Below are 15,511 nucleotides of genomic sequence, written 5' to 3' on the forward strand. Positions count from 1 at the left end.
TGTCTCTTTCTCGCTCCCTGTCCCTTTCCCGGGAGATGAGCGGCTGTTCCTTCCTTCGCCGCTGTGGGGAGGGGGAGCGACGAGACCTTGGGGAACAGAGAAAGGACATGAAATCTTCAGCTAACTTTTCAATGGTGTCAGGGATGGGCGGAATGAATTAAAGGTGCTATATAGATAACATTCAGCCACTAATTGTCCCACTAGAGCAGTGGTTCCCAAAGTGGGGGTCGCGAGAAGCCGCGGGGGGGGGGGGGGGGGGGGGGGGGGGGGGGGCAGGGGGGTCACGAGATGATTTCCAGAATGTATTGATTTCATTAAAAAAATTATAATATATATATTTTTTATCAGTCAGGCCACTGAACTTAGAAGCAGGCCAGGCCAGTATTTCTAGTTGCAGCGGTGTGATAGTTAGATAACCTAGGTGGGGAACAACCAGGAGATCACTGCAACTGAGGGTAACGCAGTCTAAATAGTCTAGACCAGCGGTTCCCAAACTTTTTTGGCCGTGCACCCCCCCCCCCCATCACCTCCCGACCTAGCTGACGGGTTTCTGTTAGAAAAATTGTTGCTGGTCTCCGTGCACAGATTTAATTTTTTATTTTATCTCTTCCCACGGCGACTATGGATAGGGATTTCTTTATTTAATTAAATGTTCACAACAACATGGATGCATGTACTCTGCCAGCATGTTTAATATCCATAATACTAAGGGTTTGACTAAGATTTTTATGAAATTTTATTGTTTATATAAAAAAAAAAAAAAATGTACCACCATTAGCCTTTTGATGTCACGCACCACCTAGAGGGCGCTCGCGCACAACAAGGGGTGCGCGCACCACAGTTTGGGAACCACTGGTCAAGACCTCTCGCTCACACACAAAGAAAAAAGTAAAATCCATCAAAACGTGTTGTTGCTAATCATTGACACATGCTAGACTGTAATAATCCCCCCCCCCCCCCCCCCCCCCCCCAGAAAAATCTACTTTGCATTTGATATATTGCAAATATTCACTTTTTTTCTTTTTTTTACAACATTTGTGATGCCATCACACACTGGCATTTAACACTTTCCGTGCCGGCCGTGTTTTCCTTTTTACCCCCTTGAATGCCACCACCCACTTCAATGATAGCGCTCTGATATTTGTGAACGCATAATCTATGTCTTAAATTATGGCTATGTGTCTAATCTGGCCGTCGCTTATCAATGACTTGTTTGCAGTCAACATTGTCGAAACAGATTTTTTTTTTAAATAATCGGTTCATTTCCGTTTTATAGCATTTGAAAATCGCTTGTTTTTTTAAAGTTTCAGGAAAATATAAAGATTCCGTGATAAACAGCCTTTACTGGAATATTCTGGAATACACAAAAAACGTTGTCATTTTTCTGCCTATTTATGAATAGTTTTCAAATAAACGCTAGATTATCGATAGTATATGTGTACTTATGCACGCTAGAGAAGCGAGCTGAAAAATCGAATCTCTCATTTCCTGATCGCACACACATACACACATAGGGCAAACGCTGATATCTCTGTGAAAACAGCTCCGATTATCCCAAGACTGGTCAAATAGATTCCTTACCTCAGATCAGATGTTCCCCAAAAAGATTATTCCAATTCCTGATCGCCATTCCAAATATCGATTGCGTTTATTGATCCAACGCTGCGTACTGGAAATACGTATTCCACGCTGTTCTGATGGGCCACAATGAGTGCGATGGGCTCGGATTACTTGCCTGAGAAGTAAAATGTGGATTCCGGATTTTTCTTTTCTCATCAATTTTCATTGAGTCCATTCCAAAAGGGTGCATTACCATCCGGGAGACGATTGGGAAAATACTTTCCCCAATGGAGCTCAGAGAGAGTTTGCAGCACTGACGTGATACTAGATTGATGAAATATGAATTCAAATCGCTAATAATAATAATAAAATAAAAAAAAAACACTATATGGTGTAGGGCTGACCTTCAAAGCTTTTTTTGGCAATCGAAGCTTCGGGGCCGAGCTTCGATTTTAATTCGAAGCTTTGAGAAAAAAAAATAAAAAAAAATGTAATTATAATATATTTTTTCCCTTATGTTGTGGGACTTGTACAGCACTTTGGTCAACTTTGTTGTTTTTAAATGTGCTCTATAAATAAAGTGGATTGGATTAATTAATTAAGTAGCCCCTTTCGACAAGGTTTCACTCGGCTGCGCTGCCTGGGTGCAGTGGGGCTGCTCTCACAGCCAACAACATGACATTACATAATTATGTTGCAACCTTCGTCTATCAAGCAAACAATTATATTATATTTAATTTATAATTTATAATTATATCAGACAATGCACCTAAAAAAGCAGATGATTACAATTAAATTAGCCAACTTGGTAACACATTAGTCATAGCAGCATAGGCATAGCCTTAATGTTTTGTGTGGCGTCGCCGTCGTGTACAACGATACTTAAAGGGGAACTATCTTATAAATGGCCTTTTTGAGTGTTTAGCATTGTTTCCTAGCTATGTGAACTTATATTAATATGATCTATGTCTCTAATTCTCATATTGGCGCATTCTTCCAATTCTCCTCTCACAATATTCACCCTCACTGAACTGAGTCATTTGAAAATGTGATGATTTGTGATGTCAGAAAGACACTGCTGCATGTTAATGTGGCTGTGTGGCATCAGGTACAAGATGAGCTGCACACAGTGGTTGGAGCCCAGGCTCAAAACGGCTTAAGATCTTGAGGTAGAAAAATGCTGTTTTTGAGGACTTGATTAGAAATACAAAACAATGAATAAAAAAATATATATATTACAGAGGTGTTCCATAGACTCACAGGAATTGTGTAAAAGTGCCCAAATAGTGAAAGAAATAGTAAAATAGTTCCCCTTTAAGTTTTTTTATGTGATTTGACAAATTTGTTGTAGAGTTGTGATATGCCATTTTCTTCTGACATATCTGGCACTCGGCTTTTTGGGCATTGTCTTTGCATATTTTAAAGTGTAACCACACGTCTGATGACTTCTTCGTCGACATGTCTGCTGCACATGTCCTTGTTGTTTTCAACACAGATAATCTCCACGTGCTTGTTGTAGAGAGGTGGAGTCGAGGCGCCGCTTACTTTCGTTTCATTGGAATGGAGGCGGGAAGGCACCGCTTACTTTCGTTTCATTGGAATGGAGGCGCAAGATTTTGGAGGCAAAAAAAAGAAAAAAAATAATGTTCGAAGCTCGTGCCATCGAACGAAGCTTCGAAGCATTTAAGACAGCCCTAATATGGCGCGGTTGGCAATAAACGGTCGGCATGAACAAACGACATATAGCGTTGTTGGCAATGAAAGTGTTAAATGGGGTACACATTCAAAAATTCCTGCACCAGAATACAGGAGATTAAGGCCTGACTGGGCCTATATTTCGCACTATATTTCCTGGCCTGAATGATTTCCCCAGTCGGGCCCTGGTTAAAAGCATCCAATGATTATTAGTGTGTGTGCGTTTGAACATTTGCATGTTTCAACCATACATTAAAAAAAAATATCTTTTTTTATACCACCCCTATAATAGTGGGGGTCGCGGCTCTCTGACACCGTTATTTCGGGGGTCGCGGCCTGAAACCTTTGGGAACCCCTGCACTAGAGCACAAGCATGTGCAAGTGTTGGTATACATTTTTGTTATTCCCTGTTTTTATTGTTTTCTTCTAGCACTATATAAACTATTTGCAGATGCTATAAATATATGCTATATAGATCATCATCACCGTTGTTTTTTTTTTGATCCACTTTTTCTCCCATTTTTCTATATTTTCTCCCATCCCAATTTCGTATCATCCAATTCAACCCTCCCCTGTCACGAACGCTGTTTCTTGCCTCCCACAAGCCGGCTGCAATGTGGACTAAGTCATACATAGCACAAGTCCCCTCCGGTACTTGAGGTAACAGCAGTCGCATCTTTTCACCTGCGCAGCTCGACCTCTTAGTGTCGAGGAGTAACGCGTGGGAGGCTCACGCTGCCCCCGACACTTCCTGATTCTACTGCGCAGGCGCACCAACCGACTTGTAGGAGTCGCTTGTTCACAACGTTCGATCCCCACCCTTCAGTTTTTCCCTCCCCGTAATACGGCCAATGTGTATTACTGCGGACGACCAGCCAAACTGAAAAACAATGTGGAGAGCTGGATTCGAACACGCGAATCCTAGCGTCTCCACACTGGTGGCGAGTGCCTTAGACCACTACACCACCTAGCCGCCCTCTCATCATCACCGTTGTTATTACCGGTACTACATCAAAGCTTCTGGCAGTCAACAGTAACATGGTGGTAGAACAGTCAGGTTTCAGCCCAGATGTCGTGAATTGCTCCTCTCTACACAGTGAAACCACCAACACAGAATTTTGCAGGTACAGGTGCTGGAATTTAATTTCTTTAAAATTCCACCCAACATTAAAAGAGTCTATCCAGCCACCATAAATGTGGGTGTATTTCTTTTTGAGTGGCGCACATCATGCGCAATATACTCCTCATCTTACCTGTGGAGGGGACTGCGTCTCCTTGGGCTCCTGGACCTGCTCCTCCTGGCTCCTCTCTCTCTGGAGCGCTCCTGCTGTCTGTCCCTTGCTCCTCTGTCCCTCTCTCTGTCCCTCTGCCGGTCTCTCTCCCGGTCTAGCTCCCGACTGCGGCTGCGTCGCGGGGAGCGCGCCTGGGGCGGGGAGGCTCTCCTGGAGCGGGCCGGGGGGTCCTGGTACTGGCGCGGGGGAGTGCGTCGTGGCGGGGAGGGTGAGTGGCGTGGGTGGACGGAGGTCTTCTTCGATGGGGAGGGCGACCTCCGCTCTGAGGTGAGGTACCGATCAGACCTTTTGGGTCCTTCCCTCTCCCTTGCTTTCTCTCGCTCCCTGTCTCTCGCTTGCTCCCTGTCTCTTGCTTGCTCCCTATCTCGTTCCCTCTCTGCGTCGGTGGGGGAGTACCTGTCGCTGCCCCTGGTGGGCGCTCTCCTGGGCGGAGAAATGGGTGGACTGGGGCTGTCAACCTGGGTGGGGCTATATCGCTCCTGGCCCCTGGCTCGCTCCTTTTCCCTCTCTGGAGGCATGTGGCGCTCTGCAGGGGGTTTGTGGGGAGCTCCGTCCCTCTCGGATGGCGTGTACCTATCCCCTCCGCCTCCCTTGTTCTGCTCCAGCTCTCTCTCCTTCTGGGCTTGTCCCTGTCCATTGCTCTCGGAGGTGGAGCTCTCTCTTCCGCTATTCGCTAGATTTGTGTGATTGGCGGCACCTATAGCGGATGGGGAGATGATGGAGGCGGGCGTTCCTTTCCCCACTGACCCTCCCTTCTTTTTGCCCTCATCTTCGGAGGAAGAAGAGGAGGATGAGGAGTCAGAGGAGGATGTGGACGAGGACGAGGAGCTGTCACTGTCGCTATCACTGCTGCTGCTACTACTGTTGCTGCTCTCCTTTGCTTTCCTGACCGGTTTCTCAGTCTCCTTCTCTTGCTTCTTCTCCACAGAGCTCCGCTCCCTCTCCCCTGGCCTCTCACTCTTCCCCTTCTCGGCTGTGGGTCTCTCTCCTTCTGGCCTCCTGTCTGTGCTGCCACCTCTATCCGGGTGCCTCTCATCAGAGGAGCGGACGGGAGGCTGTGGAGCGGAGAACTGCCGACTGGATCTCTCCCGGTTCCCATCTCTCTCTTTGCCGCTGTCTTGCTCCCTCTCCTTATCCCTCCTTTTCCCCTCCTCCTTGTTCAAATCCCTCTCCTTAGCTCTCTCCTCTTGCCTCTCCTTCGCCCTCTCCTCTTGCTCCCTCTCCTTAGCCCTCTCCTCTTGCCCCCTCTCCTTAGCCCTCTCCTCTTGCCCCCTCTCCTTAGCTCTCTCCTCTTGCTCCCGCTCCTTTTCCCTCCTCCCCTCACGTTCCCTCTCCCTTTGCCTCTCTTTCTGACGTCCATTGGTGAGAGGTGAGCGAGGAGCGGGCGGCGATGACGACTCGCGGGACGAGTGCCGTGCCCTCACCCTGTCTGTTTTCCGCCCTTGCGGAGACGCTTCTCTATCCCTTCCCCTGGCCCGCTCCCTGCCCCCATCTCTGTCAGCAGGGCCCCTGAGGGATGAGTCCCTTTCCTTCCTGCGCTCCCCGTCTCCTGCGCTTCTCCCGCCCCTTTCCCTCTCCATGTCCGGAGGCGGTGAGGGCGATGAGGAGTCGTGCCTGGCAGGTTGGTCCTGTTTCTTCCTCTCGGCCTCTCTGCTCCGGACTCTCCTGGCCTCCTGTTTAGGAGGAGGAGGAGAGTGGGACGAGGAAGAGGAGGAGGAGGAGTCATGTCGGCTCCTTTGCGGGGCTCTCTCCTTCCCCTTGTCTCGCTCCTTTTCTCCACTTCGCGAGCGCCGGGGTTTCTCACACTGCCGCTCCACGCTCCTCCCACGCCTGCTCTTTTCCCGCTCCCTGCTCATCGAGCGCCTGCCCTTCTCCCTGTGCTGCGGTGTGGGAGAAGGGGATGCGGAGTCGTGTCTTCTTCTGGAGGGGACCTTCTCTTTGTCCTTCTCTCTCGTCCGCTCCTGCTCCCTCTCCTTGTTGGCCCGCTGGTGGCGCTCTGGGGATCTTTGGGGGGGTCGTGGAGATTTCTGGAGCAAAAAAAGGGGGAGAAGGAAGAGTGAAGGAAACAGACTGACACAGGCTCATCAGAAAATGTGGTACTTTAATTGTTATTCTGCCAAAAGGTAACTAGATCTATCTCTTGTATAATTTGTAGAAATGTAATATCGTCAGGCTTGATATATTGTTGCCCTAAACTACTGTGCATTTATGGGAAACGTGGTCTTATCAGAATTAGGCTACCAATTGTTTCCGGCAATGGTCTCATATGTTTACTGTAATTATACCAAAGTATCACAACCAATTTGACAATGATATATTTTGTTGGAAATTCAACTTGTAGTAAGTTTTAAACATGTTCATTTTGCTACAGAACCAGGGCTCACCGTTTCAGACAGAGCACAAAGAACAGTCAACTTCATACCTCTCTGCCTCCCATCTGATGTGGGCTGTCCTCCTCACGACCACGCCCCCTCCTGTCTGGGGACCGCCCCTTTCTGCCATCATCAGCTCTCCTGGCTGGTTGGTTCTGCTGTCGCTCTCTCAGTGGGGCAGGAGATTGGCTGTTAACAAGGGAATGGGTAACATCATGGCACATGATGGGGAAATTAATAATCAATATCAATAATTTATATTTATTCATATGTTTTGATCTGACAGCTCTCTTCCGAGAAGCAACAGCTTATTGTCAGATTAGCTATATGTCTTGAAATCTGGAGCTAATTAGTGTCACGATACAAAATGTTTTACTTCGATACCAGCCTAAGTATCACGATACCGATTCTAAAACGATACCACAGCAAAATATTTATATATCAGGAAAAGTTATGGAATATATTATTAGATGATTCAATTATAATTAATATTTTGATGCCGTTGAAATGTAAATAAAAAATTATGAAATGATTCCGTTACAGCTATATACTATATACTAATGGCCATTTGTTAAGTGTAATAAGATGAGATAAGATATTCCTTTATTGACCCCCTTGGGGAAATCTATCCACTCCACACTATGTTAGTGCTTGTGCCAGCACAGCATACAATTATATTAACCTCTTTAGCCCTAGCCATATTTAAAAGAAATTCACCTAAAAGTACATACCCAAGTATATGGAAGATTGTTCCACTTCTACAAGGTCCATTTGCATGTTCTTGGTATCTAGGAACATCTATGGACCTCAGGGAATGTATTCACAGTGTCAGAAATATTGTGTCTGTTACTATGCTCGAGTAAAATGTAATGAACCAAAAGGAGAATATAATATATACGGTATATATTTTTTTTCCTCATCTTTGATGGTGAATAACACTGCGCTAACATTGACCAGACGTGAAACATTTTGCTCATTCAGCACCTTTTTGAGATCAACTGTACAATAAATCTAAGCAAATGAATAAAGGGCAGATGATTTACAGGGGGTTTTGTAGATACAGTACTGAGTTTTGCCATCCGGACACATGACATTTGAAATATGAATATAGAATATAAGGCCTATAAATGACCTTATTATGGCCATGTCATTAGGCCTGTCACGATACATTTTGCTGGGCGATTAATTGTCCCAGAAATTATTGCGATAAGTGATATTATTGCGGTTTTGAGAGAATTTATTTTTTTGAGAAATGTATTTCCCAAAAGTTTTCAATTAACCTTTTTATTTTTTTTTACTAATATGATAATAGCATAATAATGCAAGGAACCCGTTTCAAAGTGCAATAAACCTTTATTTAACATTGGAAGACATTTTAAATATCCTAAATTACTACCTAACCAATCAGATCTCTCAATATGCAGGACGCGGGACATTAGGTCAAATGGCTGTGCAGTGTGCAGTACAACCAAAAGCGGGACACCTGGTCACACTAACTGTGGCTTGCGGATTATGTGATGGGCAAGCTACTTGGATGTAGTAAGCTACACTACCAGTTACCCTCGATTTAAATATAGCTCAACTAATACAATAGCTATCCCCAGAGAAATGTAGCAAGCTACACTACAAGCAACATGGCAAAAATAGCTAGCTACATCGGCACTACTTTTATTTTTTTTAATCAACTTCATGATCAAGTTTCCAGGCAGGCAAAAAATGCTCAGTTTGATTGTTTATTATAAAACAAACTGAAACTGGAAACAAGCCCTCTGTCTGGCTTTTTGTGTCATCCTTTTAACATGTACTTGTATTATTAATGTACCTTGCGGTACCATGTACAAAATGTTAATAAAGAATGAGGAAAAAACTGTGGAAACGTAATAAATAAAAGGCAGTGAAACAATAATCAAATAAACACCAAAATATATACCATCTCTATTGGAATGGAGACTTTTCAGCACAGGATAAACTAGGGATGGGCAAAAATAATCCAGATCGATTGATCACATGATGTACTCGAGTACTCGTGGAGGAAAACGCTGTACAAAATAAACGTCTTTTCCAGTGTTTTAGACTTTGCTCTTTTATTTTGAAACCCACCGACCGGAGCAGAAGTATTGTTGTTATTATCCTAGCAGAACCTATGAGCGGACAACTTGTCTCGTCCGGTTCTGTGTTTTTGAGCTAATGATAAAACAAATGTTGAGATTGTTGAACAACTAACTTTAGGTTAGTTTTAACGTTAGCTACTAACGTTAGATGCAGCTACTACAGGCAATCAACGATGAGGAGGAAGCGTCAAAGCCGTATATAATAGAATAGCCCTGTGGTGCATAGGCACGACAGCACAACTCGAAACTACCTGCTATAATAAATTAATTCATGTTTAACTTGTCCCTGTGTCCAGTCCTTTGACTAGCCCCACCCGTTCATTGTAAACAATGATGCATTTTGTGTCCACAATTTAGAAAACAGTATTCCCATGGCTGGTGTTGATATGCCGCTAGCTAACGAAAACCAAATAAAATAAAATAAAAGAGCGACGTCTAAAGCACCGGAAATACGTTTATTTTGTACATTATCTAACGTTAACACGAACCTAAACTAACTTTAGGTTAGTTGTAACGTTAGTTTAGGTTTGTGTTATTAGTTAGTTAGTTTAGTTTAGTTAGTTCGTTTGGGCACGTATTTCCGGTGCTTTAGACGTTGCTCTTTTATTTTGAAACCGCCCGACCGGAAGTAAAAATTATGATGGCAAATAAGCTAATTTCCCAAAATGTTGGCGTTTTCCTTTAATCTTTATTTAGCAGTGCAGTTTCTCCGGGCAGAAGCGAGTAACTACTTGGGTCTAAAAATAGCTACACTACAAAGAACGCTACTTGGTCCAAAAGGAGCAACGCTTTTGAGAAATGTAGTTAAGCTACGGTATGTAGCGTTGCTACTGCCCAAAATACGCATGGTGCTCACAGGAGCTCCCGTGCTGTACTCTAGTAACGCCAGCGGCTAGGGATGGGTACCGAATTCGGTACTTTTGAGGTACCGAACCGAAACACGTCGGTACTACCTAGTATCGAATCAAGTGAGAAACAAAAAAAAAAAAAAAAAAAAAAAAAAAAATACATTTTTTTTTCCTTTTTTATTTTCATGTCAACGTTCACACGCACAATATATGCTTACCTAGGATTTGACTTGATTCAACAACAAAGCAGTCGGAGCAATTACAAGCCGAAAACTGTCGAAATTGTAGTTATTTGAAGTTTGGATATTTTTTTTTACGACTGAGGTAGGTAAATTAAATTTCTTGAGACTAAAGTACCGAAAATAGGTACCGTTGGGTACCGGTATCGATTCACAGGTACCGGTACCGGTTCAAATGTGAAAGGTACCCATCCCTACCAGCGGCCCGCCTCCCCACACAGAGAATGACTGACAAGAGGTACTGGTTCCGCCTCATTAAAACAAACACGCAAATAGCAATTAATCGCACCCGTCAAAATCATTGCATTAATTTTAATTATTGGGCGATAAATAGATTTATTGCTCATCACGACAGGCCTACATGTCATGCATCTATGGCAGGGCTGTACAGTGCGACATATATGTCGCACGTGCGACACTGACGTCAGTCTGTGCGATGAATGGATTGACTTCAGTAGCACTGGTGCGATGGCCTGTAGCGCAAGCAAAAAAGAAAAAAGAAAAAAAAGTGTGACGGTAAATTGAAGACCACGGCGCCACGCTATCCACTTGGTACTTGTAGTCTCGTGCGATTAAAAACAATGTCCCGTCTCGCGTAGAGTCCATATATCAAACACCAAATCCCATAATCCCTAGCGAACAATATCCCTGCAAGTTGCGAGCTCAATGTACAGTGACTGGGTGACTTCGACAAGATTAAGCACTTTAAGGTATTAAATCCAACAAAAGAAGTACAAGATCAAAACCCCAAACTAGCCAGAGAGGGACCACCGTTAATAGAAACGAGACAAAAGGAGGCGGCTACGTGGCGTAGTGGGCAAGGCGCTTGCCACGAATGCTGGAGACGCTGGGCTCGCCTGTTCGAGTCCAGCGCTCCACATTGCTTTCAGTTTAGCTGGTCGTTCATACTAATACACATTGGCCGTATTAGGGGGTGGGAAACTGATGGGTGGGGATCGGGCGTTGTGGACAGCGACTCCTACAGGTCGGTTGGTGCGCCTGCGCAGTAGAATCAGGAAGTGTCGGGGGCAGCGTGAGCCTCCCACGCGTTACTCCTCGCCACTGAGAGATGGAGCTGCGCAGGTGAAAAGATGCGACTGCTGTTACCTCAAGTACCGGAGGGGACTTGTGCTATGTATGACTTAGTCCACATTGCAGCCGGCTTGTGGGAGGCAAGAAACAGCGTTCGTGACAGGGGAGGGTTGAAATTGGATGATACGAAATTGGGATGGGAGAAAAATATAGAAAAATGGGAGAAAAAATGGATAAAAAAAAAGAAACAAGACAAAAGGAGAAGATTAACAAGATGTACAGATATAACGCAGAGTGGAAAAATTATTTTCCGTGGCTAATTTTTAATGAGGAAGCGCAGCTATTATTCTTCTGTCACTGGTGCCGGGAGGCTCCGGAAAATATCCGATCAGAGAATCCCTATGTCGTGGGTAACAATATCCTAAAAAGGGATAACATTAATAAACACAATACGTGCCATCGACACATTCTTGCCCGGGATACCTTCAACGCTAAACAAAACCCTGAGCGGGCCGGCACCCTATTGCACTCGCTGACTAAACAGGCGACCAGAGCGGATGATGCTGATCTCCGCGCGGTAAAGCTTAAGATGAATGTGGCATATTGCATCGCCAAGGAAGAAATGCTGTTCACTAAATTTAAGCCGCTAATTTTACTCTGTAAAAAGAACGGAGCCGATATAACTCCATCGTATGGCTACTTAAATTCCCCTCCGGGATCAATAAAGTATTAATTATCTATCCATTTATCTATCTATCTAATAACGAGACAATATGCAAATAAGGTAATAATAATAATTCATTTTATTTATAAAGCACTTGTCATTCATGCAGAGTTCCTTGTACTTCCGATTAATGCAATGGTGTGTGTGTGTATGTGTATGTGTATGTGTATGTGTGTGTGTGTGTGTGTGTGGATCTGAAAAAGTGGCCAGCAGACATGATGCTGGAACTGTGACACACACACATTATTTATTTATTTGGTTCCACAAATATGTACAGGTGTTTGTATGCATTATATCTATTTGTTATGTTGGTTTCTAGGTGTTTCTAGGTTGGTTTCTAGCTTTCCCTGTAATCTGAGTCCACACCAGCGCTAGGGATGGGTGCCTTTCACATTTGAACCGATACCGGTACCTGTGAATCGATACCGGTACCCAACGGTACCTTTTTTCGGTACTTTAGTCTCAAGAAATTTAATTTGCCTACCTCAGTCGTAAAAAAAAATCCAAACTTCAAATAACTACAATTTCGACAGTTTTCGGCTTGTCATTTCTCCGACTGCTTTGTTGTTGAATCAAGTCAAATCCTAGGTAAGCATATATTGTGCGTGTGAACGTTGACATGAAAAGAAAAAAGTTAAAAAAAAAAAAAAAAAAAATCTCACTTGATTCGATACTCGGTAGTGTTTCGGTTCGGTACCTCAAAAGTACCGAATTCGGTACCCATCCCTAACCAGCGCTGCCTGGTCTCGGACTGCTTCATATCGGTTATATGGTTATGTCCTTGTTTTTTTAGTTTTACATTATGGGCGAATAAAGAAAGAATTTGTCTGAAAACATTTCTTGTTTAAAGTTTGGATTTTGTGTGCCCTGTATGCAAGATTCATGTCCCTTGCCAGTCACATACCTATTTAAGTAATGAACTGCACTACTTGTGGTTGTTTTTAGAGACGTTTTATACTCGTGCTACAAGATTTTGGCCTGTGCTACAAAACTATCAACCTCTGTAGCACCAGTGCTATGTGCAAAAAAAGTTAACGTACAGCCCTGATCTATGGATCGGGTCAAATCTCCTCTTTCCAATGGCAGAGTTCAATCTGGATTTAGTACCACCAGGCACCCGTAACAGGGCAGCAAAGACTGAATGAAATCTACTCTAAGTACAGTCATTTTTTTAATAATGTAAATAGCTCCGCCATTTCTCATCAGATTGAGACATGTTTTTTCTAGACGTTCACAGAAAGGTAAAGAAACAAACTACATTATATTTTATGGCAATAACTTTCAGGTTTGTTCGACCCATGAGATACAATCACAAAAATAACGTCGGATTTTTTCGCAAAGAATATCTTCAGCAGCTTTCACAGAGGCTGGTGTGAGCTGGGTAGTGTAGTTTTATGAAATGTAGATGTCCATTGAAAGCCCTGGGTCTTCTCTGTTTTAGGACTACAACGCTTTCATGACACGTTATTTTCTCGTGTCCAATTCATCCGGTTTCCGCCAGGATGCGCAGAGATATTTCAAATCATTGGTAAACAAACGTAGTGTGGAAAATATACACGTTGACTGCTGTTTTGATAGGGTTAGGGTCTTTACTCTTGGCTACATTTGAAGAAAATAAACGTGATGTGGGCATAAAGGGGCGAGGAATCCTAGGGTGATCAGTGTTTTCTTAGAGGGCCGAACTAAAGCCTCCGTCATGTTCCGAACCAATTATTCCCGGTGTGAACGCGCCGGCCGGTTCGAGATTACGTTCGGGAACCGGCTCCGGCGTGGAGCCCGGCCGATGTGAAAGGCCTATGTGTGGTTACGTCATTGCTATGTTAGAGTAGCCCCTTTCGTGAATGCGGTTTGCAAGCCTGGGGCTTTTGTGACCGCAGTCACTTATTTACGTGCCGCCACCACCCAAGAAAGTACCAACCAAGCGTGATCGGGGGGCTCGGAGTGTGTCAAAAACATATCAGATATGAATTTCAAAGATACCCAGCGTACAATATGGGTTTAACACAGCTTCGCGATGGGGTCTGGAAGCTCGGAGTTGCTAATAAACAGTTTAAAACATTGTTAGGAAAAACAAGTGGTACTCACAACAAACTCTGGCAGCAAGATGGCGTCTTCTCCTTCTGCAACTTTTTGTCGCATGCCTGGTGCGTCCAGCAATCACGGCGCTCCCTATCGGTCCCTGTTGGTCATTACCTATAGGCCATTACAGGGTAGAATCTGCTGAGCGCGTCTCCTGTGTATTGTTGTAATGACCAACAGGGACCGATAGGGAGCGCAGTGATTGCTGGACGCACCAGCCATTTTGCCAAGGTTCGCTCTGAGTACACTCGTTTTATAAAAATGATTTAAAATGTTTATTAGCAACTCCGAGCTTCCAGACCCCATCGTAAAGCTGTGTTAAACCCATATTGTACGCTGGGTATCTTTGAAATTCATATCTGATATATTTGACACACTCCGAGCCCCCCGATCACGCTTGGTTGGTACTTTCTTGGGTGGTGGCGGCATGTAAATAAGTGACTGCGGTCACTAAAGCCCCAGGCTTGCAAACCGCATTCACGAAAGGGGCTAATGTTAGAGCTGCTCTACCGGTTACAAGGTACTGTATAGTAGGGCTGGGCGATATGACGATATTATATAAATATCGGGTACAGTTCATTAACGATACACTTTTTAAACGTATCGTGGATATTGTGATGTTTTGCCCAAGAGGATTGTGTCGCGTCAATCTGGTCCACACGTTGAAACTTTTGAACAGCGCCGCCCCACACACACACTACTGCATCAAAGTTACTACTTGTGATAACAAAGGCATTCGTTTTGTGGCATTAACGTTATATAGTTACACGTTCAATAACATCAGCATATTTACATAGCAACGTCCGAGGTCGACCTAGATATAGCAAGCATTAGTCGTTCATATCTCAGCCCGTGCTGACTCAGTTGTGCCCATTCTGCGGTCTGTTAATAAAGTTTTCAATCAGACAGATGTATGGAAAGGCTTTTATTATAACATCCGTTGCAGTAAAATCATTATGCCTCCAGTCGTTTAGTCATCCTGCGGAGCTAAAAGCTAAACGTCGGCCACAGGGAGCTACCGCTACCATTGTTGTTGTCATTGAGCTCTCCAATGGCGGAAGTAAAAAATTAATACGCGCTTGCCGATTGGTGCTAAGAACAGCAGGGCGGGTGCAAGCGGTGTGACGTAATTGGCAGACTCGACTGTCAATCAAAATGATTCTGTTTGCCGTCTGAATGAATGAAAACGTTATTACAGATTGCAGCATGGGTACAATACAGTACAGCTCAATACAACAACAGTGGACTGGAGGATGCAGACCAGAGAAAGACTTTCGTCTTGTTTACATCAGGGTCCCCCATTTTCAATTCATCATATTTCATATCTAAATCATATAATATCTCATTGCTAAATATATGCAATATATAATCTAATAATCCAATAATCTAAATCTAATATATAATATAAAAATGCTAAATGCATGGGTATTTTATTTTGTCTTTAATGTTAGCTTGCAAACTCAAATACTGTCTTGGTAAGCCTCATAATGAATTGTTTGGGGAAAAAAAGAAAAACATTGTGATGCGTATCGTGTATCGCCGAAAGGTCAGAAAATATC

The 15,511-nt window shown here is 43.9% G+C and overlaps 1 protein-coding gene across 1 annotated transcript in view; it reads right to left on the reverse strand.

The window, feature by feature from the left end:
• srrm2 (serine/arginine repetitive matrix 2) overlaps nt 1–15,511 on the reverse strand; it is a 64,048-nt gene that overhangs the window by 20,379 nt on the left and 28,158 nt on the right. The window contains exons 9-11 of the mRNA XM_084329109.1: nt 6,970–7,108; nt 4,509–6,574; nt 6–86 (exon numbers count right to left, since the gene is read on the reverse strand). Of these exons, the coding sequence (XP_084185235.1) occupies nt 6–86; nt 4,509–6,574; nt 6,970–7,108 (2,286 nt within the window). The remainder of the gene's footprint in view (nt 1–5; nt 87–4,508; nt 6,575–6,969; nt 7,109–15,511) is intronic.

Source organism: Notolepis coatsorum (genome assembly GCF_963971535.1).
Source record: "Notolepis coatsorum genome assembly, chromosome: 14".
NCBI classification, from domain to species: Eukaryota; Metazoa; Chordata; class Actinopteri; order Aulopiformes; family Paralepididae; genus Notolepis; species Notolepis coatsorum.